Source organism: Mizuhopecten yessoensis, unplaced genomic scaffold (genome assembly GCF_002113885.1).
Source record: "Mizuhopecten yessoensis strain PY_sf001 unplaced genomic scaffold, ASM211388v2 scaffold4513, whole genome shotgun sequence".
Lineage (NCBI taxonomy): Eukaryota > Metazoa > Mollusca > Bivalvia > Pectinida > Pectinidae > Mizuhopecten > Mizuhopecten yessoensis.
In genome coordinates this window covers 269,926-293,103 of record NW_018405584.1, presented here as the reverse complement: position 1 = coordinate 293,103, position 23,178 = coordinate 269,926, and the positions used below count along the sequence as shown (strand labels likewise).

The 23,178-nt window shown below is 36.1% G+C and overlaps 2 protein-coding genes and 1 long non-coding RNA gene across 4 annotated transcripts in view; 2 read left to right on the top strand and 1 right to left on the bottom strand.

Moving 5' to 3' along the window:
* LOC110449182 (DNA helicase INO80-like) overlaps window positions 1-5,240 on the bottom strand; it is a 35,121-nt gene extending 29,881 nt beyond the window's left edge. Inside the window, exons 1-3 of the mRNA XM_021495877.1 lie at window positions 5,047-5,240; window positions 1,960-2,111; window positions 455-555 (exon numbers count right to left, since the gene is read on the bottom strand). Of these exons, the coding sequence (XP_021351552.1) occupies window positions 455-555; window positions 1,960-2,102 (244 nt within the window). The 5' untranslated portion in view covers window positions 2,103-2,111; window positions 5,047-5,240. The remainder of the gene's footprint in view (window positions 1-454; window positions 556-1,959; window positions 2,112-5,046) is intronic.
* Window positions 5,241-5,604: 364 nt separating this feature from the next.
* On the top strand, window positions 5,605-17,199 carry LOC110449184 (serine/arginine-rich splicing factor 6-like). 2 transcript variants are annotated; one of them, XM_021495880.1, is made up of 9 exons: window positions 5,605-5,708; window positions 6,608-6,743; window positions 7,774-7,844; window positions 8,314-8,463; window positions 9,013-9,030; window positions 12,388-12,457; window positions 15,386-15,459; window positions 16,030-16,152; window positions 16,520-17,199. In XM_021495880.1, exons 2-9 carry the CDS (start codon window positions 6,621-6,623, stop codon window positions 16,776-16,778), a joined length of 888 nt encoding a protein of 295 aa, XP_021351555.1. In that variant the 5' UTR covers window positions 5,605-5,708; window positions 6,608-6,620; the 3' UTR covers window positions 16,779-17,199. The 2 variants fall into 2 exon arrangements, with proteins under 2 accessions (XP_021351555.1, XP_021351556.1); XM_021495881.1 differs by lacking the exon at window positions 9,013-9,030.
* Window positions 9,037-12,173, top strand: LOC110449185. Its single transcript, XR_002462828.1, has 2 exons — window positions 9,037-9,555; window positions 10,659-12,173. It is a non-coding gene; the product is annotated as an uncharacterized LOC110449185 (long non-coding RNA).
* Window positions 17,200-23,178: the final 5,979 nt, after the last annotated feature.

The following is a 23,178-nucleotide window of genomic DNA, read 5'->3' as shown; positions in this document are numbered from 1 at the left end:
ACCATTTGTACAATTTTGAATCTCCACCACCTAGGGATGCTTCCAGTCAAATATGGTTGATATCCATCACTTAGTTCCAGAGAAGAAGTCGCTTAAAGCAATATAGCCAAATTGCCCCCTTTTTGCCCCGCCCCTCAGCCCCCTGGGGGGTCAGCCCCACAATTTGTACAGTTTTGATTCCCCACCCTCTAAGGATGCTTCCAATCAAATTTAGTTAAATTCCAATCAGTGGTCAAGAAGAAGAAGTCGTTTGAAGAAATTGTTGACAGACGGACGACGGACGCCACGGTATGGCATAAGCTCACCTTGGTCCTTTGGACCAGGTGAGCTAAAAATGGTCATAACTGTGTGAATGTTTACTTTGCAGGTAGGCATACATATTTTGGTCAATTTACATATTTTTATATACAATATGCCTTTTAAAAGCTCATATACAATTTATCGGCTTACTAACCAGCCTTTGTGATGGTAATGCCATTTAGAATTTTGTTTTCCTCGTCATCACGGAGACAAGGCTGAAGGTCATATTCGCTGTCTGTACTGTCATAAGGATCACTGAAAATAATAAAAAGAACAATGTGTCACAAGGCATTCTCATCATGACATCAGTTTTCAAGTTCACATGAATATATAAGAAATATATCAGACATTTAATGTAGAGTATGGGTTTTGTACAATACTCAATAATAACTAACAACGTACATGAAATAGCAAGGAAAAGTGGAACTCAGTTGTAATATTTCCAACTCATCATAAATAACAATTGTGAAGTTCAATGGTACATTTCAATGCTACTATGCATGTTCCCAAGATATATCACAGATTTCTGTAATGTTTAATATGTGAATTATGCAAGTATGAAAGTAAGCACAAAAACACAACCTTTCCTAGTGCCAAGAATCCGGGACAACTTGATTTGCTCAAAGTGTCACGTGGACTAATATAATTTTCTAAGAATATTAGGGCTGTAACGATACACTGCGGTGCACCGAAAACCGCGCTAAATTGCTTCGGTTCAGTTTACGGTATATTTTTCCGAGTTTCGGTTCGGTTTTTAGTATTACCTGACTTCCAGAATTTAACCACACATGTGTAACGTAAACATTTATTCTCCAGCGTCACCTACGATGATAATAAAGGTTTTGAAGGGTTTGACACGGTTGATGTGGAAATACTTCGGTGTAACATAATATGTAACTTTCCAATGAACGGCTTTAATTTTGTGCCCTACGCAAACAGGAAAATATCGGCGGACCGAGGCGCACATGTCGTCTGCAGGTGAGGCCGACAACCGATTGATTTCTTCAAACTATATATCGATGATTTAATCATAAACTAGACCGTAGCTAATATATATTTATATGCCGACTGTGACAGTAAATATATTGAATGACGACTTGAAACCTGTAGCAAATCACATGCAACTCTTGATGAAATAACTGACAAAAATAATTTTAAAATTATCTTTCTGGTGCTTAAATCCGATTAATTAAAGTTTCACCTTTTTTATCTTTATTAACACCTATACAGGTAAATACTGAAGCAACTTTAGAATTGAAAACATTAATGTAAACTAGAGACAACAACGAACAATTTTCATATAACTTTCATTCACATATAACATATATTTTTCAAGTTATGCACATTTGAAAAATGAAGTAAATTAATTTATATTTCAATAATTAATTCAGCAGTGGTGTCCCTTTGGATAATGTACAATCAATGTAGCAGCACTCTCCACTTGCCGCATATATTTTGTAGCTTTAAGTTACAAGTCGGGGAACACAACAAACATGGCGATGCATTTGAAGAGGAAGCATAACATTTCGTAATCCTGTATCGTATCAAAATGTATCGTATCGTGGGTAGATATCGTGATACGTATCGTATCGTGGCATAGGTGTATTGTTACAGCCCTAAAGAATATGATATTATTTAATGATAAAGGTAGTATAGTACCTGCGAGTTGGTGGCTCATTAATGATTTTCTCCACATGAGTGAGAAATGGTTCCAAGCACAGGGCACTTTCGATCTGCTGTATGTGCAGAGGCTTCGCTAGCTGTTGTCCATAGTTGTGTTCAAGGGACGTGTGATAGGACATTCTACACACCTGAAAATACACAATTTTTTTAATCAAATATTTCAAATGAATTCTTCACGTCATAGAATGATGGAAGAACCAATTGCAGACAGAAAATTGTTGTGCTGAAGCATATATATTCATAGTAATCTTACATTCAACAACCTCTGAATCTGCTGCAATGATCTACAGTAAAATTATTACACATGGCACTGCACAAGAATTTAAGCGATAAACCAAGAGGATGAAATCAGTGAACTCCAATAACCCCACATTTTAGTATATTATATATCAAGGCTTGCACAATGCGAAATGTTTCATTTTACATCTGCCTGCAGCTTTTACTTTGAATATGAAATGGTACACCCCTCAAACAGCAACTTTGGCAAGATTTTCTAGCTATAAATGTTTCCCACATGATCCGTTAACACTACAGGTTTCATTTTCAGAGAAAAATAAAGTTTTCCTTCAACTTACTTTACATAAAATAATGTACTGTATAATATTTCCAAATACAAAAGATTTTCAATAGTGCTTCAAGATACATCTGATGTATTATAAGAAACACAATTTTGTCATCTATAAAATCTTCCAAATTAAAACTGCATATAATATGAAGTAGACATTTTTTTCTGACAATATTGAAAACATGTACCATAATGCTGAAATACACCACAGTTTCACCTCAATTGGGTACCACCAGGCCAATTGAACATTTTCCAAGAAATGACTATTGGAAAAGTAAACTTTTTCAATTTTAAACTTTAATACCCTTCACTTTTGTCAAATATAAATGGATTGGACAAATTGAAAGTGTCTTATACATTTGTACTGCGTATATGATGCAGAAATATTTTAAATGCAGTACCTCTGATGTTCAAGTGTACGTCGACATATATGTAGAAAACATAGAAGTACATTATTGCATCTAAACGGTTAGGATGATGTAACTAAATGTTTAGATATTATCAAACTATTACATATGGGTTTTTTTTGCATGTATATATAATTAAATGAATTATTTTCTGTACTTAACCTAACTCAAACATAATTGTTGATAGTTGCTAGTCAATTTAGATAATATTATAACTATCATATAGAGAATGAGTATTGACATGAGTGTGTATAGAGAGTGTACAAGTAGATAATTGTATGAATGTATGATTGAGTGTATGAGTTTAATACAGTAATATAAATAGCTTATTAATTACATGTATATATATAATGTCATAATTACACCATCTTGGAGAAGATTGATAAAGGCCTAGCCTATTATCTTATCCATTTATATATGTTAATATATATAATAAAATTTGTTAAAACAAAATATGTTGTTTATTAAAACAGATGATTTTAATTACATCTTATTTGTTTCACCTTAATTATGAACTCTATCTCATAAATTTATATTAATCTCTTTTATCACATTTATAATTCACTTTCACATTTACTTTCATCTTGCTCTGGAACTGATCATGACAGTGTGTCGATACAAAGCATATAATTATAAATGAAGTAATTTTGCTTTTCTAGTCCATAATTAAGGGTCCGTTATTCAACAGTTTATGGAATTTAGTGAAACTATTTTTTTATAATCTTGTCACAAATTTCTCTATGTTAATCAACTTTGATACTCCTTATGAATAATTTGTGTTGAGAAATAGACAAGAGATATGTTTTCTTAGTGTTCTGAATCAGTAATGAAGAAATCCTTAACTGTACAACCATACAATTTAGCATCAATTGTCGACTAACAATTGTCTTTCCAGACGAGGAGAAAAGTTAAATTCTCACTTTATTCTTGGAATACAAGTACCAGCATTTATTCTGAATCAATGGCATCTTCCAAACTACACTTAAATTATCTTTATAAATGAGTCATTTATTTTATGATTAAACCTAAATATATCATACTTTGTTTAAAATTCTTTCAACAGTATCTTCTTGCGTGCCTACTCCAATTAAACCTGTTTCTTTCTATTCAAGCCCAACTGTGACAGAAATGTCTCATTAGATTTATATATTATGATACTTATAATTCTTGCTTACATTGTATGGTGTAAATTTAAAGCGACAGCTTGCCAACAAGCACCAGTTATGTATGAAATCAGACTCACTGACATTGTGATTACTTGTCTGAATAGCCGTTAGCACGGATATTGCGCTATTTTGGTCATTGTTTTATTTATCACCGGCTTTCACAAAAGATAAAACTAACCACACTGGATGTTGGCTTCAGAATCAGGTCATGTCATTATCAGCTACACAAACTTTCGTTAGGAGATACATTTTTTCATTATTTAATCGATTTGAAGGATGTTATTGACTAAATAGGCCCTTTAACAAAACATAAAGAGAAGAATAAGTTACTTAATACGTTTATATATCATAATTATAAGTACTTTCTTTTGGCAAAGTAATGAAGATAAGAGGAGATTATAACATGTGATTTATTAATTATAACCTAATTTGTTCATATAAACTAACATCAATTTTATTGTTTTGGCATGGCATTTGTAATTTTCAAAACATGATCATCGCCTGGAAACATGATTAGGGCCTGGTCGCCATATATATTTCTGCATCTCCGAAAAAAAATACTTGCCAAACTTCGTCATTATTTTTTTAAGCAAGTAACGTCATATGTACAAGAAACATATCTTGAACTTTTTGCCGCATTGAACGCATTTTGTTATTTTTTTTTATATTTCAATTCATGCTTTATGCTGCAAAAACGGCATCTCGTTACGCGATTGCCTTGTTAATCTGCTGTGCGACCTTTATTCGTGAATGACAACAATAGTCTGGCTCTAAACACAACAGCAGACAACGTGTTGAACGGATTTCCTCGAAAGGTTGGTGACATAAATAACCAAATAATCAGTTTACACGCATAACCAAAATGCAAAATATTTGTAGCAGACGAAAACAATAAACACATGGCACGCTAAAAGTCACATTTTACCTTAATTCCGAATTTCGAACCCTATTTCCTATTCATGAAGTTAACAAATGTATTCAGAAAAGAAACCAATATGGCGGGTTTTCCAGGATAGCCAATACAGCGCTATGGCTGTTCGTCGCTCGAACAACCCGGTTCATGACTTTCCTCTCCCTCTGCAGGGGGTCTCCCGCCATTGCAAAGCGTGTTATCTTCAACCCAAAAGACATCTGCCGAAAAGAGAGTTTAAATGATAATAATGTTCATAGTTTGTATCGGAAAATGTCACAATTCAAATATAAAGACGTTCGGTATATAAAAGTGTTGAACTAATTATTTGTTTCATCTACAATGACATATATCCATTTTAATCGAGTTTATTTTTTCTGTTTACACCGGAAATAGAAATATTTATGAATATTTTGTTTTCAAAATATTCGCATAATTTATCACAGATATGAGCAAAATATAAAAGAAATAACAACTAACAAAACTTGGTGAGAGAACTTCTTCATATGTAATTTGAAAAAAAAGTCTTGCTATTTTCCCCCTGTTGATTAATTTGTAAGCCCCGTAGCTGGAGAATAGAAGTTATCATATAGGCGCTTGATCGAATACAATCCTCTTCCCACCGTTTCAAACATTGGATTGACCTGTGAGCATATTGACCGCAGCGGCGTTGGATGGTAAGTGCGTGGAAGTAATGGAAATTTTAATTTCACAAAAACGTTATTTGTATTCGTCAAAAATATGTTCTTTACCAGACAAAGCAAACATAGGCTAGGCATTGAAGTGTCATTGATATTAATATGCTGTCTTAAACAAAGATTGATACGCAATGGCCCGTTTCCCATAATTATTCAACACCCCTTCATATACCGATGGCCGGTACAGTATCAATAGTTTCTTTCCTTTCTATAAATATGAAAAATTGACTCAAGGGTTAACTTTTCAACTAGATATTTTTCTCTACTGAGTCGAAATAATCGTCGTTCAACTCTTTCTTGTACTAAAAATAATCATGCGCGTCACTTCAATGATTCCATTACATGTTTTATTTTATTTCATGAATTAGGCTTTGACCCGACCCACTTATAATGACAAAAGTTACACCTGGTTGCTTTCGATGCTTTATTGCAATGCAATCCCTTATTCAACTGCAAATATACAGCTGAAACTGCAGCAATGTACAACAGATAACTCGAACTCCTAGGAATCGAGTATCAAGAGCGGTAATATCACGAGTGATCAACCCAATGCTGCAAAAATGCAAATTAAAGTGTGCTTACATCGTAATGGAGTTAGTCACTTTGTAATTTTGGAGAAATTAAGAAAAATATATAATTTCTAATGATTTGGAATTGTAGAGTTCAATTTTTGAAATAAAGACTATTTTGCATCGTAAATCAGTTGGGTTGACTATTGTTACCACCCTATCTACATTGGCAGAAAAATAACACAAAATACTGACTGGCTTTGTGCAATCTTCCTATAGAGATTGAGTGGAAAACAGTTCTAAATAGTTTCCATTGATATCTATTTTCAATTACAAAATAATTTTCATTGTATGTCCTTTTTTTTGCAGCAAACTGATCAACATGGGAACAAGAGTATATATTGGCCGTCTGTCCTACCATGCCAGAGAAAAAGATGTTGAAAGATTTTTCAAGGGTTATGGCAGAATAAGGGATATTATGTTAAAAAACGGTTATGGATTTGTTGTAAGTGGAATTTCTGGTTGTTGAATTTTATTCATATTTTGGGATTTGCATTCAATTTACAAGTTTTGAAATATGAAGGTAGTTTAAAATTTATTGAGGGTTTAACAATGTTTGAGCTGAGAATATTGAAGCAGTTTTGAAGGTGAAATGATGTCCATCTTTCGGGTCTGAGAACAATGTGATTGACAAACCCAACAAACTGATGACCTTCTAAAACTGGTAGGAACAATGATCAACAGTCTTGTATAATGCTGTATTGTTTGAAGCAGATACTAGACAAAATGAAAGTAGCTTGGGTTTTATTTTGAGCTCGCCTGTCCAGAGGGCAAGCAAGCTTATGTCATGGTGCAGCATCTGTCATCTTTTCCTTGAAACAACTTCTGAAGAACAAACAGGCCTAGAGTTGTAGTATTTGGCTGAAAGTTTGGTTAGTAGGAGCCTGACAAAGTTTGAGAATTAAAATGACCTTGGCCTGCTTTCAAGGTCAAACACTTCAAAACGACTTCTGAAGATCTGAAAGGTATAGAATCTTTATATTTGGCTGGTGGCTTCCTGGGTTAATGTCTGACAATGTTTGAGAATGAAAATGGTCTATAACTTCTGAAGAAGAACTGAAATGTATAGAATCTTCATATTTGTCTGGTTGCTTCCTGTAATGGAGCCTGACAAAGTGTATAAAAATAAAATAAAAATGACCTTGACCTACTTGCAAGGGCACAGGGGTCAAATTTGTAAAAAAAAAAAAAAAATAATAATCTTATAAGGTCACGGGTCAAAAAACTTGAGAAGAACCAAAAAGCATGGAATCATAATAATATTTTGCTGGTAGTTTGAACAATTGGAGCCGACAAAGTTTGTGAGTGAAATATTTGTAGTACAGGATGATATTTAATGAGAATATTTTGCTATGGCTGCTTAAATATTCAGGTGAGCGATGCATGTCCTCTGGGCCTCTTGTTCAATATTACTACTTTGTAGCAGACAATTTTGGATCATTTTGATTTACAAGTCGAACTTATTTGAATTTAAGGAATTTGATGACTACAGAGATTCTGATGATGCAGTCTATGAATTAAATGGAAAAGACTTGTGTGGTGAAAGGTAAAGTATTTTTCAATAAGTGATTGAATTTTTGTTATTGCAAAAGCACAATATCGACAACTATGAGGGTAGCTGATATGAAGATGAAATCTCAATCCCTCGCATCTGATAATTTCAGTTTCTATTTGACCGATTTTGCTACCAATAAAGCTGATTATACTTTATTGTGATTCTTACAATTTCAATTGTAATAATACATTGAGCACAATTTTTTGATGGCAATATTATTGCTATTTTTGACCTTAAGCATGCTGTGCAGAGTTATAAAGTTCAATTGTCATTCATAATTAAGCATGATCCAGGTGGCTTAGTGGTTCTGGTTTCCATTTTATAACTGGCCTGAAGATGGTTGGTTATAACATATCAAGTATATACTTTTGCAGATCCATATTGACAAATTTTAGTATCTCATATTAAATCTATATAAACAGTGTTCTGATTTTATGAGTAACACCTTTATCGTTTGCAGAGTAATTGTAGAGCATGCCAGAGGAGATCCCAGAAGTGGAGACTATCGACGAGAGAGTGGTGGTGGTGGTGGTGGCGGCGGAGGTGGTGGTGGCGGCGGTCGTGACAGGGCCTACAGCTTTCCTCCACGTCGCCGAGGAGGAAGAGATAAGTAAGGATCTTACTATGCGTTAGTTCTGCAATAATCATCTGGTAGAAATCTTTGGAGACGGTTTGATGATCTGTAAACAAACCTATTATCATACTCTCTGGGTGTTTGTTTAGAAAGACATGAATGCTAGAAGAAAAATAGAGGATTTGGTTTAAAGAGACCTTAATCATGTTTAATGTCATTTGGTTTCAGTGTTGGGGTATATGCTGTGCTTTATATCATCTCCATGTAACATTCATATAGCCAATTAATATTCATGGTCCTGATCACAGTTCATGAAAGATTGGTTGAAAGTGAATGGTATGAAAATGGATTCCTGAAAAAGAAATGGAACTTAACCTTTTTATAGTTGAGCATGTGATGGAATTGGAAGAATATCATAATATTACTTATCTAAATTGATTCAGTCTTTTCTACTGTACTTCTTCCCAATGATAGATGATAAATAATGCCATCTTAATAAAAAAAAAAAAAAGTAAACTAGTTAAATATCATATTAACTTCTGCTCAGGTCAGTTAAGTAAGATACTTTTTGACTTTACATTTTAGACACCAGGCCGTGGTCAAGTGAGTACGACGGCAATGAACGATGACTATTATAACCGTAGATGACCGTTGATGACTCCAGGCAACAGATGATTTTCAAAAAAAAGTTCAATTGTAAAAAAATGATAACACCAATAGAGGAACTCACCTGACCACCAGCTGTCAAAACCTCATAATCTTTAAACAAGAGAGAGAGTAAAACATTTGTTTTAAAAGATGAATATCTGAAGCTTGGAAGCATTGAATATATTTACATTTTGTCAATATATATGGTCTTTCAGCAGAGCTAGATGTTGAACCAGATAGCAATACAAGTTAAAGCTATGATTTATTTGAGGACTTGTGCTGATGGAAAAACAAATTTGTAGGACAATTTGATAAACCCTTTGACTGTAAAGTATTTTGAATAGGAAATAGTGTCATGCAGGAATGCTCAGTTTTGTCATTAGTGTGATATGCCATTGGAAATAATAGCAATATATGTAGTACTGTTCTATCACAATCTACTGCAGATTGTCTTGTTATCAGAATATCTTAAGAAAACAGGTATAATGATGCTATCTTTCGGGTCAGATTCACTAATGATGACACAACCCAACGTGTACTGAAGCCTGGTTTTCACATAATTTTACTAACTTCAAAAACTTNGGGGGGGGGGGATAAATGCTCCCTTCAAAAATAGATAATTGAAGCTTGATAGCATTGAAAATTGAAATGATTTACCTACTTGATCTAGAGTCTTATCTTTCAGGAGTATTATCTTTCAGGAGTATCTGCTTTTGAGTAAGATTTCTAAAAAGGCTTTTCTGAATACTGTTTGGGATTTTATGTACATTTGACTTATGTCTTAGTCCTTTGAACCCAGATTAAAAAGGACAATAAGTTATCCCCTCATAATACTTTTTAATGAAGAGGATTCAATTAAGTTTTTTATAAAAGTTATGACTGCTTTAATGAAGAGGATTCAATTAAGTTTTTTATAAAAGTTATGACTGCAAAAACTTTTTAACAGGAAATAGTGTCATGCAGGAATTCTATTGCGATTATAAGGAAAATATATCTAGTTCTATCCAATCAAAAATTCACTTCAGATTTGAAATGTTATCAGTTGAAAAGTTGTATTTTGAGAACAGGTATAATGATGCTATCTTTCGGATCAGATTCACTAATGATGACACAACCCAACGTGTACTGAAGCCTGGTTTTTACATAATTTTACTAACTTCAAAAACTTTTGGGGGGGTTAATTCAAAAATAGATAATTGAAGCTTGATAGCATTGAAAATATTTACCTACTTGATTTAGAGTCCATCTTTTAGCAGTATCTGCTTTTGAGTAAGCTTTCTAAAAGGCTTTTCTGAATACTGTTGGGATTATATGTACATTTGACTTGTGTCTCCAGTCCTTTGAACCCAGATTAAAATTTTGAGATAAAAGGATGTAAGTTATCCCCTCATAATACTTTTTAATGAAGAGGATTCAAATTAAGTTTTCAATAAAAGTTATGACTGCAAAAACTTTTTAACAGGAAATAGTGTCATGCAGGAATTCTATTGCGATTATTAGGAAAATATATCTAGTTCTATCCAATCAAAAATTCACTTCAGATTTGAATTGTTATCAGTTGGAAAGTTGTATTTTGAGAACAGGTATAATGATGCTATCTTTCGGGTCAGATTCACTAATGATGACACAACCCAACGTGTACTGAAGCCTGGTTTTCACGTAATTTTACTAACTTCAAAAACTGCTGGGGGGGGGGGGGGGGGGGGTAAATGCTCCCTTCAAAAATAAATAATGGAAGCTTGATAGCATTGAAAATAATTACCTACTTGATATAGAGTCTATCTTTCAGCAGTATCTGCTTTTGATTAAGCTTTCTAAAAAGGCTTTTCTGAATACTGTTGGGATTTTATGTACATTTGACTTATGTCTTATAGTCCTTTGAACCAAGATTAAAAAAATAACAGGAAATAGTGTCATGCAGGAATTCTATTGTGATTATTAGGGGAATATATCTAGTTCTATCCAATCAAAAATTCACTTCAGATTTGAAATGGTATCAGTTGAAAAGTTGTATTTTGAGAACAGGTTAATGATGTTATCTTTCGGGTCAGATTCTCTAATGATGACACAACCCAACGTGTACTGAAGCCTGTTTGGACATATTTAACAATTTGTATGGAATACATTGCAATATTTGAAAAAATTGAAATGCTAACTTTTAAAAATATAAATAAGTAGCTTAAAAATATTTACCTTTCCTTAATCTAGAGTCTATCTTTCAGCAGAATCTGTTGTTAAGTAATATTTCTAAACAGGTTTATGCGAGAACTTCTTCTGAATACTATCCGACAGCTATCGTATACATTGACTTGTCAGTTTTTTTAGTCCTGAGAACTAGGAATCAAAACTGAGATAAAAAGGATGTAAATGAAAAATGGTTTCAAATTAAGAGAGATAGAGACTGCAAAGTCTTATTAACAGGAAATTGTGACATACTGGCATGGTCATGGGGGATAAATCTAGTACTGTCTTGTTAAAATTTACCATAGATTTTAACTGTTATTAGTATAGTTTTTGTTAAGAGAACAGGTATAATGATGCTATCTTTCGGGTCAGATTCACTAATGATGACACAACCCAACGTAAACTGAAGCCTGTTTTTGCATGATTTTACAATTTGAAAAATCGGAAATGCTCACTTTAAAGAAATAAACATTAGAAGCTAGCATTGTAAGTAATAAACTTTACTTGATCTAGAGTTTATCTTTCAGCAGAATCTGTTGTTGAGTAAGATTTCTAAACAGATTTATGTGAGAACTTTTGAATACTACCAAATATGTACAATTGACTTATCACTATCTTAGTCCTGGGAACTATGAATTTAATTAATTGAGATAACAAGGATCTTGAGTTATCCATCCTTCAAAATATTTAATAAAGAAAAAGATTCAAATGAAGTTTCGACTGCAAAGTATTTCACAGGAAAAAGTGTTGTGCAGGAATGTTCATTAGGGGGGGGGTATATCTTGTGTTATCCAATCAAAATTTACTTAGTATTTGAAATGTTATCAGTTAGGTTGTATTTTGAGAACAGGTTAATGATGCAATCTTTCGGGTCAGATTCACTAATGATGACACAACCCAACGTGTACTGAAGCCTGCTTTCACATGATTTTATATATGCAAGACCCAGTATAAGCATATACAAAAATCAATGCAGTTCCAAATATTAAAGACTTTAAAATGAGAGAAATAAGAGATTTAAAATTCAGGAAAAGAAAAAAGAACTAACTTCCATGAAAAGAAAAATGCTGTTGGTTATTTGCAAACATGTGTGATGGAATATGCAAGTGTTGTGATGATATGTTACAGGTATGGTCCCCCCATAAGGACAGAGTATCGCCTCATCGTGGAGAACCTTTCGTCTCGAGTCAGTTGGCAGGTAGGTCAGGCAATCAAATCTGGTCAGTACCAGTGTATCAAATGATATGCAGAACTTCTCATATATACTTAATATTTATCTACATGTGTTAAAGGAATAGGTCAGTACCAGACTCATTTTCCACAGCTGTCAAAAAAAAAGTTCTTTCTTATTTTTTAATGGACATCAAACGGTCGTTTAAGATAATTTTTACAATGTTTTTTGATATCTGCTTGTTATGTTGGTTTGGGATGAAATACATAATGCATGATGTTTTATTGGGCATATGGTAGTTCCCCTTTTCTAATTTGATTATCAGCCACATCTATAGTTTTGCTATACATTTTCTGCAGAATCATCTTCTCCTATCAGAAATTACATCAACTTTGAAATATATGCTGACAATTAAAAAAAGGATTGGAGAAGCTGGTTTTGCAAGTCTCGGCCTTGTTCTTTAAAGTTATTCAGAGAGAAAAAACATTTTGCTGTAGATCCTGGTTTCCCTAATTATACTCCAGACTTCAATTATACCTGACTAGAGTCCAGTAAATTGAAGCTGTGGTGTAGGGTTTGTCGTCATTATAAATAAATTCTGCTACTGGTACATAATTTAATAGAAAGAAAAAATACCGTATTAGTTCTGATAATAGCTGATGCTCAAATAACCACCACCTGTCCATCCTTAAGGCAAAAATACCCTTGAAAATCTGTTATTTTTCACTATTTTCACCTTTTGAAATATGCCCAATAATTACCAATGCCCTTTGTGGCACAAGTTTCTTCTTCGATCAATGCAACCCAGAATTTGCCTTTGTTAATTTTGATCATGCTCTTTCTTTTATCTAGTCTGTACAAATGATTGGTGCACAAGATATTTAGATGACCCTCCTTCATGTCCACAAAGCCAAGATAACATTACTGTTGTTTGCCCAAGGAAATGTCTATGATAGTTTTGGCACTCAGTACACAGATTTGCACCTGTACTTTAATACTAAATGCATTGTAATTGGAAGAAAAACTTGCAATGAGCACATGTGCTTGCCTTGCCGTATGTCTGGTATATTTCATGGGACTTTACTTAGATGTAGCCAAATATACCGGCTTCCTAGAAGCGCCTTTTTCAAATGGATACATATAATGTCACAAAAACAATTGGCAAAAAGTAAAAACTGCTTTCATTTATTTCATTCTGTTATAACATCTGGTGACAGTTTTAAAATGGCACTCCTCGGAAGATACTTTGCTTTGTCTGAACAAAGGAGTAATGCCCATATGTGAACCAAACCTCAGGTTAGACATGCTTTTGCAATGTATTTTTAGTTTGCCAGTACATGTGCAATTCTGTGTGCAAACCCATAAACTCTGACTAACTTGTTTTAGATAAAGACTATGCTAGCCTTGACTTTTACTTATCCTAAGACCCAACCATAGTCTGTTCAAAAAATATCTTCCATAATGGTTCCTTTACTCTCATTTTTTCAATGTTTTCTGATAATCACCTGAGCAATCATCAGAACCAATACGATATAAAGAAAACTTTTTTTTTTAAATCGAATTTGTTGGAAAGCTTAATATCCAGTTATTTTGACCAGGAGTTTTCATGGTGAAATTAATTCAAATGAATTACCAAGCGAGTTGTTATGCCCTAGGGAAACTTTCTTATTAGTGATCTAGATGATATTAGTGTCTCTCAAGAAATGATATAAAATGGTGATGTGTGGTTTAAAATTTTGTTATGTAGGCATTTGAGAAAAAATTGCAATCAAAGCAACCCCCTCCCCCCCAAAAAAGAGGTAAAAATGTGAAACCATTAGTAATTTTAAACTGGTATTGTCTTCTCTCATAAGCACACATCCTCTAAGATGAGGTAGCTGACGAACCATGAAAGACGAGGGTCTGATCTGACTCCCATAAAGTGTTTGAGAGATGAAGGTTCCCTCAGGGTCGATCACACACATTGCTTGCTTGATGGGGCACACATCCCTGAAAGATGTCGGTCTGATGTCAGAGGGGGTTCCACTCTGTCAATGAGGCTCCCAAGGGTCATTCCCAATTTGCTTGGTCGATTGATGCTGGCTGAACCGTGCATATCCTTCTATCGTCCATGGACGGGCGATAGGGTTAGATTTTTGATGTGATCAGAATCAGGGGGACCAAGGACTGGCATTACTGTACCAGGGTTAGCTAACTTAGTAGGCTCGACACAGACGGTCGTGCTGGAGATCTAGGTAGTGCGGCACTAGATGGGCTGGACCCGCAACTATCCTGTAGGGTACAAAACAAAAGCACTAGCCAAGAAAATGATGAGAAAATGGCAGGTTGCCTGGAGGTAATGTTAACAAGATAACTTTGTTCAGCTCGCTTGTAAGATAATCATAGAAATGCTGATGCATATCAACATCATTCAAAAAAAAATTGTTTACTTTGAAAAGAATATCACTTTGGTCCTTAAGGTTCTGTTTTAAAGAAAGTGTTGGTATATATGTATCAACAAAATATAGAAGTGATAAAAGATGTTATCATAATATACTGAAGCAACTGTGTTGGATATCTGGGACCCATTTCTTGGCTGTGAGGACGAATACAATTGTAAAATAAGTTTTAGTAGAGAATTCCAAAACAATCTTGGGTTAATCTTCACCCTTAGCCGAAGCCAGAACTCATCTTGGAGGTTAGATTAGTGTCTTGTCATTCCTATGCTTGGTAAGTATGAGTTTCTTCCTGGGTTTTTTGTGATTTCGCCAGCCTATTCTCAGTTGGGAACATTGTATTGGTAAGTATAGGAGGAGGATTCTCACCCAGTTGGAGAATGGACAGACTGAAGACTGGGTAAAACATTTCATTCAGGATTTTCTTGTCGGTTTCCTATTTTGTTTCCTCTTATTCACCCAGCCTCTCTGCTGTTTTGCACATTACTCTTACTGTTTACTTCATTTGCTGTACTTGAAGGACCTGAAAGACTACATGAGACAAGCAGGAGAAGTCACATATGCTGATGCCCACAAACAGCACAAAAATGAAGGGTAAGTTTCTGCAAATTAAGATTACAAGTCAAATTCTAAAGAAAGTTGCTATTTGCCTTGACTTTATGAAATTGCTTCCTACCATTTCCTGTTTAGAGGATTTTCTCCTGTCGTACCAAATTAAGTTAACATGCACAGTGCTGACCAGTTGGCACCTACCACCTACTCATTGTTAACCATTAGGCTGCTACGCGCCACAATAGTGGTTTCCAAAAATCGAGCCTTCGGTGCTGCGTACGATAATTGTGGCTCTTGGTTTGTAGGTTTTTGATCAGTAAACAGGAAGTGTGAAAGTGGATTGTTGCTATAAATCAATTCAGCAGTGGTGTCCCTTTACATAGAAATCATCAATGTAGCAGCCTAAGGGTTAACTTATTGTTTTCCTGTGAAAGTAGATTTTACTACCTGGTATGAGTACATCTTCAAAACACTGGGCCTTCTATAATTCCATAGTGTCGCCATTTGTAATATATATTGTGTGAACATTTGCTGTTGGGCATAGCCTTTGGTTTTGATATTCAGTATTGGAATTTCTCGCTAATTATTGCCTATTTTTATGATTCGATACAGTGTAGTGGAGTTTTCTCAGTATGGAGACATGAGGAACGCCCTTGAAAAATTAGACAACACTGAAATCAATGGCAGGAAGATCAAGCTGGTGGAGGATAAGCCTAGACGCAGCAGCAGGAGAAGGTCAGTACTTTTTCTGTGATCATGAACAGGGATATTTGGCTTGTTAAACACATTTGATTCTTTGTCTCTATTGTCATGATCATATTCATAAACTAGATTAAACTGCCAGAGATTTAATTGTGAGATGCAATGTAACATTCTTGGATCACCTCGCGGTTAGTTTTACTGTTGTAGAACCTCAGCTGACTCGACAAGATTTGTATTCTATTGCAGTAATACATTGTTTGTTTCCTACTATCCTAAACTACCCCATGCTTCTGATTCCAAGCCTTCATCATTATAAATATTTTTCTTTTATGACTGAAGCAATCTGTTTGTGGAACATAACATTATATCTAATGTTCTGATCTATGTTGAATCTTTGCAGCCGAACAAGGAGTAGATCAAGGTCAGCAAGTAGATCTAGATCAAGGTCACGCAGCAGGTCAAGGTCAAGGAGCAGGAGTCGTCGTAGTCGTAGTCGCAGCAGGAGTAGTCGAAGAAGCCGCAGCAGGAGCAAACACAGCAAATCCAGATCTAGGTCTAGGTCAAGGTCCAAGTCAGAACCCCGCAAGTCTATGTCAAGGTCAAAGTCAAGGTCAAAATCCCCATTAGAAAATGGGACAAATGAACTGCAAAAGGAATGAGAATAAGTGACTGGTGTGTTCAGGAATGTGAACAGAGATATAAGTTGGACACCTTGGTTAAACAGCTGCATGACTTGTGTAGGGACTAATAAGAAAGTGCACTAATCATGTCGCACTCTAGAATGTTCTCTTCAGCAATGTTTTCTTAATTATGTTTTTAATCATTTCATGTTCCATTGACATTCATTCATTTTAGATATGCTTGACACTATTTTTACAATTGGCTTCATACAACGATTGTGATATGGTCAGCAGCTGTTGTTTGAAACAATAGTCAGTTATATGTATTCTTGTATGAAACCCATCATTGACTCAGTGTGGACGTTTTGTATGTGTCTTAAAGAATGTAATTCGTAACATGTTGGATCTAATAAATATTTTTTGTTTCAACATATCATTTGTTGTGACAAACTTCACTTTTTTCTGTCTTTTTCTTTATTTGTTAACTCAATTTCGTCTTTCATAGAATCTTATCTTCAACCTGAAGCCTGACAACAGAATCAGTGAATAATGACTTCAAAGTTTTCCTTGCATGATAACTGAGCTTGTATTGTTAGCTCACCTGGTCCCAAGGACCAAGGTGAGCTTATGCTATACCGTGTTGTCCGTCGTCTGTACGTCAGCAATTGCTTAAAATGACTTTTCCTTAACCACTGATTGGAATTTAACTAAATTTGACTGGAAGCATCCCTAGGTGGTGGGGATTCAATAGTTGGGCTGACCCCCCCAGGGGGCTGAGGGGCGGGAGCAATTAGGCTATATTGCTTTAAGCGACTTCTTCTCTGGAACTAAGTGATGGATATCAACCATATTTGACTGGATACATCCCTAGGTGGTGGGGATTCAAAATTATACAAATGGTGGGGCGTGGCCAAAAGGGGGCAATTGGGCTATATAGCTTTAACTCTTGACCACTCATTAGCGTGTCTGGACACCTTTTCATAATTTTGATACGCCCGTCAAAGGCGGGGACGTATTATGTCATCACGTGAGCGGGCGGGCGGGCAAACGATGTCTGCTCGATATCTCGAGTAATTATTAACGGATTAACTTCAAACTTCACAGCAAGGTTATTTACCATGAAACCTCGGACAAGTTTGATAACCGCCATTATCCGACCATAATTTCTGGAGTTATGCCCCTTTACTTGCCGAAACAGTGTCCGCTCGATATCTCGAGTAATTATTAACGGATTAACTTCAAACTTCACAACAAGGTTAATTACCATGAAACCTCGGACAAGTTCGATAACCGCCATTATCCGACCATAATTTGTGGAGTTATGCCCCTTTATGGACTTGCCGAAACAGTGTCCGCTCGATATCTCGAGTAATTATTAACGGATTAACTTCAAACTTCACAACAAGGTTAATTACCATGAAACCTCGGACAAGTTCGATAACCGCCATTATCCGACCATAATTTGTGGAGTTATGCCCCTTTATGGACTTGCCGAAACAGTGTCCGCTCGATATCTCGAGTAATTATTAACGGATTAACTTCAAACTTCACAACAAGGTTAATTACCATGAAACCTCGGACAAGTTCGATAACCGCCATTATCCGACCATAATTTGTGGAGTTATGCCCCTTTATGGACTTGCCGAAACAGTGTCCGCTCGATATCTCGAGTAATTATTAACGGATTAACTTCAAACTTCACAACAAGGTTAATTACCATGAAACCTCGGACAAGTTCGATAACCGCCATTATCCGACCATAATTTGTGGAGTTATGCCCCTTTATGGACTTGCCGAAACAGTGTCCGCTCGATATCTCGAGTAATTATTAACGGATTAACTTCAAACTTCACAACAAGGTTAATTACCATGAAACCTCGGACAAGTTCGATAACCGCCATTATCCGACCATAATTTGTGGAGTTATGCCCCTTTATGGACTTGCCGAAACAGTGTCCGCTCGATATCTCGAGTAATTATTAACGGATTAACTTCAAACTTCACAACAAGGTTAATTACCATGAAACCTCGGACAAGTTCGATAACCGCCATTATCCGACCATAATTTGTGGAGTTATGCCCCTTTATGGACTTGCCGAAACAGTGTCCGCTCGATATCTCGAGTAATTATTAACGGATTAACTTCAAACTTCACAACAAGGTTAATTACCATGAAACCTCGGACAAGTTCGATAACCGCCATTATCCGACCATAATTTGTGGAGTTATGCCCCTTTATGGACTTGCCGAAACAGTGTCCGCTCGATATCTCGAGTAATTATTAACGGATTAACTTCAAACTTCACAACAAGGTTAATTACCATGAAACCACGGACAAGTTCGATAACCGCCATTATCCGACCATAATTACTGGAGTTATTACCTTTGGTTTCATTAATGCGATGCATGCGTTCCATGATGTTGTATTGCACTCATTGATCTACCAGTTATGTTGAATGATTTCTCTTTTAATATCAATTACTCACAAATACTTCATATATTTCAATCATACAAACAACTGCTCATTCAATGTGTGACGGGTGTATTATATACCGCTCGCAGTAACCTTGTTAGTAGTGACAGTGAGCCAAGTGGCGACGAAAGCGATGACGACAACCCGGAAGCATTTGATCCTGCTCATTGGTATGGCGATCGTCCTGGTGAACTACACCACATTATAGTTCATGCTTTTCAGCAGGAAACTGGACCTGTATTACCGGATGGATTGGCATTTATACAGCTACCCCAAATGATTATTTGATCTTGTTTTTAAACCGGAAATTCTTTTATATCGTATATATCGTACAATTTACCAATGATTACGCCCGATGGAAATCTGAGAAAAATGATCGAGAAGATCAGATATGGTATGACGTTACGGAAAATGAAATGTCCGCGTATCTTGAAATGCTGATCTTTATGGGATTAAATCAATTACCATCTTACAAAGCCTTTGGTTAAAAGAGGAGGAAGGAGACAGTATTTGGTAGTGCAGTCTAATGTACATTTATGCAAAGATGGCTGTCACCTCGCATACCATACCCAGTGAAATATATATTCAAGTATAGACTGTTTTTTAAAGATAACAAACAATGGGCTAAAGTTAAAGACTTTTAATGAAATTAAAATAAACATTGGATATTTTTTGCAATTATACATGTTTTGAAATAAAACCTATTGAAACCCGCATATACTTAAGATTTTCAACTTAAAACATGCACCAAAATATAGGGCAGTTTTCACAGAAACTAAAAATATATACTTACAATACCATATTCTGAATATCATTGTCAGAAAAATGAGTTTTAAAAACCATACATCAAAATTTAATAAAAAATGTAAAAGTGCCTGAGGAAATGGTGCACAAAATATACACAGTTGTAGAGGTTGGTACAGTGCCACTTCTGCAGCCCAGGCAAGTAAAATGTATACATTGTTGCAACAATGTTCGAGTGGTAAAGAGTTGAGCGACTTCTTCTCTGAAACTAAGTGATGGATATCAACCATATTTGACTGGCAGCATCCCTTGGTGGTGGGGATTCAAAATTGTACAAATAGTTGGGCTGAGGGGCGGGGGCAATTAGGCTATATTGCTTTAAGCGACTTCTTCTCTGGAACTAAGTGATGGATATCAACCATATTTGACTGGCAGCATCCTTAGGTGGTGGGGATTCAATATTATACAAATGGTTGGGATGACCCCCCAAGTGGGCCAAGGGGTGGGGCAATTTGGTTATATTGCTTTAAGCGACTTCTTCTCTGGAACTAAGTGATGAATATCAACCATATTTGACTGGCAGCATCCCTAGGTGGTGCTGATTCAAAATTGTACAAATGGTGTGGCTGACACCCAAGGGAGCGGGGACAAAAGGGGGCAATTTGACTATATTGCTACAAAAAACTTCTGTAGAACTATGCACTGGATATCAATCATATTTGATCAAAAGCATTCATGGGAAGCAGGGATTAAAAATTGTACAAATGGTGTGACTGACCCCTGAGGGGCGGGGCCAAAAGGGGGTAATTTGGCTTTATTGCTTAAGCGACTTCTTCTCTGGAACTATGAGATGGATATCAACCATATTGGACTGGAAGCATCCCTAGGTGGTGGTTATTCCAAATTGTACAAATGGTGGGGCTGAGGGGCAGGAGCAATTTGGCTATATTGCTACAAATGACTTCTTCTGTAGAACACTGCACTGGATATCAATCATATTTGATCAAAAGTGGGGCGGGGCCAAAAGGGGGAAATTAGGCTATATTGCTTTAAGCAACTTCTTCTCTGGAACTAAATGATGGATATCAACCATATTTGACTGGCAGCATCCCTAGGTGGTGGGGATTCAAAATTGTACAAATTGGGGGCTGAGGGGTTGGGCCAAAAGGGGGTAATTTGGCTATATTGCTTTAAGAGATTACTTCTCTGGAACTTTGAGATGGATATCAACCATATTTGACTGGCAGCATCCCTAGGTGGTGGGGATTCAAATTGTACAAATCATGGGGCTGACCCCCCAGAGGGCTGAGAGGCAGGTCCAAAAGGGGGCAATTTGGCTTAATTGCTATAATGACTTCTGTAGAACTATGTGCTGGATATCAATTATATTTGGTCAGAAGCATTATTGAGAGGCGGGGATTCTAAACTGTACAAGTAGTGGGGCTGACCCCTTGGCTAAAGGGGAGGGCCAAAAATAGTTTATTGCTTGGAAACTGTTGAGATCCCCACCCTATAACCATATATACGATTGCTGAAAATGAAGAAAAGATTGCACATATGCTTCCAGGATTACTCAGGGGTCTGGCCCCAACTTTGGAGACATAGTCCCTGGGTCATGACTTAGAACGGTTGAGATCCCCACCCCAAAACTGTATATACAAATGCTGGGCATAAAGAGACGAATGCAGTCATGATATTATAATTGATCCTGGGGTCTGGCCACAACCCTAGGGACCTAGTTTCTGAGTCACAGCTTGTAAACAATTGAGATCCCAACCCCATAACCATGCATAAAATTGCTTGGCATGAAAAATCTATTACAGATAAGTTTCAAGGATTGGCCATGGGGTCTGGCATATTCCTTACGATCTCATTTGGAGAATATTTTGCCATGATTGCTTTAGATATCAAGGTGAGCAATACAGGCCCTCTGGGCCTCTTGTTTATGTATTTATAAATGTAGAGAAACCATCCCTTGACTCAAATTGTGGATGAAGTGCTAAAAATCAAAATTCCAGAGGATTTTGTAAATTGAAGTTGGAGAACATTCCTACAGTTCAGAAGGTTATGATACTGATGCCAAACACTGAAGAAGTTTCCAGTCTGCAATAAAATTTTATCCAAAACAAATGCACATACTATTGAGAAAGTGCTCTTTGCCTTTTACACCATAACTGATAGCAAATGTCGTCCACATAGAATCACTTTTTCGGGCCAGGTGAGCTTATGCGGTGCCACGGCGTCTGGCGTCAATTTTTTTGCTCACCTGGTCCAAAGGACCATGATGAGCTTATGCCATACCGCAGCGTCCGTCATCTTTTCTTTTAAAACGCTACTATAGTACTGAACGGCCAAGTAGATTTTGACTAAACTTTGTCTGGAGCATCCTTAGGGCAAGGGGACTCAATTTTGTAAAAAATGTGGGTGTGGCCCCCCTGAGGGCAGAGGGGCGGGGCCCAATAGGGGAAATAGAGGTAAAACCTTCAAAATCCTTCTTCTGCCGTAGGGATTAAGGGATTTTATCCTTATTTAGTCTGGAGCATCCTTGGGCCAAGGGGACTCAATTTGTATAAACCGTGGGTCTGGCCCCACAGGGGCCTGAGGGGCGGGGCCCAATATGGGAAATAGAGCAAATTCTTCAAAATCCTTCTCCTTCTGTAGGAATGAAAGGATTTGTTCCATATTTGGTTTGAAGCATCCTTGGGTGAAGGGGAACCAATTTTGTATAAACGGTGGGTATGATCCCCTAGGGGCATAGGGGTGGGGCACTGTTTGAAATTTGTTCTCGCTATATCTCAAGTACTGAATGGATCTTTCTGAAATTTCATATGTACTTAAAGTACCTACCATGGAGTGATATATCTTTACTTCATACCAACTATTTTAATCATATTCAAGTGAGCGATACAGGCCCTCTGGACCTCTTGTTATAGCATGTCAGCTAACCACTGTTTGAATGATACAGATCGTATTTCAATGTAAGAAAGTATATAACACTTTTAAGTGTTTTAAGTGCCTTACTTCCAAAATCCTTGTGATTTCAATAGAAGTGAGCGCCATCAGTCAACCTCTTATGACCATAGTTCTAACGTTATACTGTACAATATTAAACTGCAAATGATTATCTACCTCAATTCGACACAGCACCAGTATCGCCGCATGCATGCAAACTTGTCTAGTTTGAATGCTGATACTCGAGTGGCTCAAATTTTATGCACCAAT

Excerpts from the sequence above, each read along its gene's own strand:
- LOC110449184 (XM_021495880.1), top strand. The coding sequence starts at position 6,621 with ATGGGAACAAGAGTATATATTGGCCGTCTGTCCTACCATGCCAGAGAA. Across the intron at positions 7,845-8,313 it reads AAAGACTTGTGTGGTGAAAG|AGTAATTGTAGAGCATGCCA; the intron begins GTAAAGTATTTT and ends TATCGTTTGCAG. Across the intron at positions 15,460-16,029 it reads AAACAGCACAAAAATGAAGG|TGTAGTGGAGTTTTCTCAGT; the intron begins GTAAGTTTCTGC and ends GATTCGATACAG.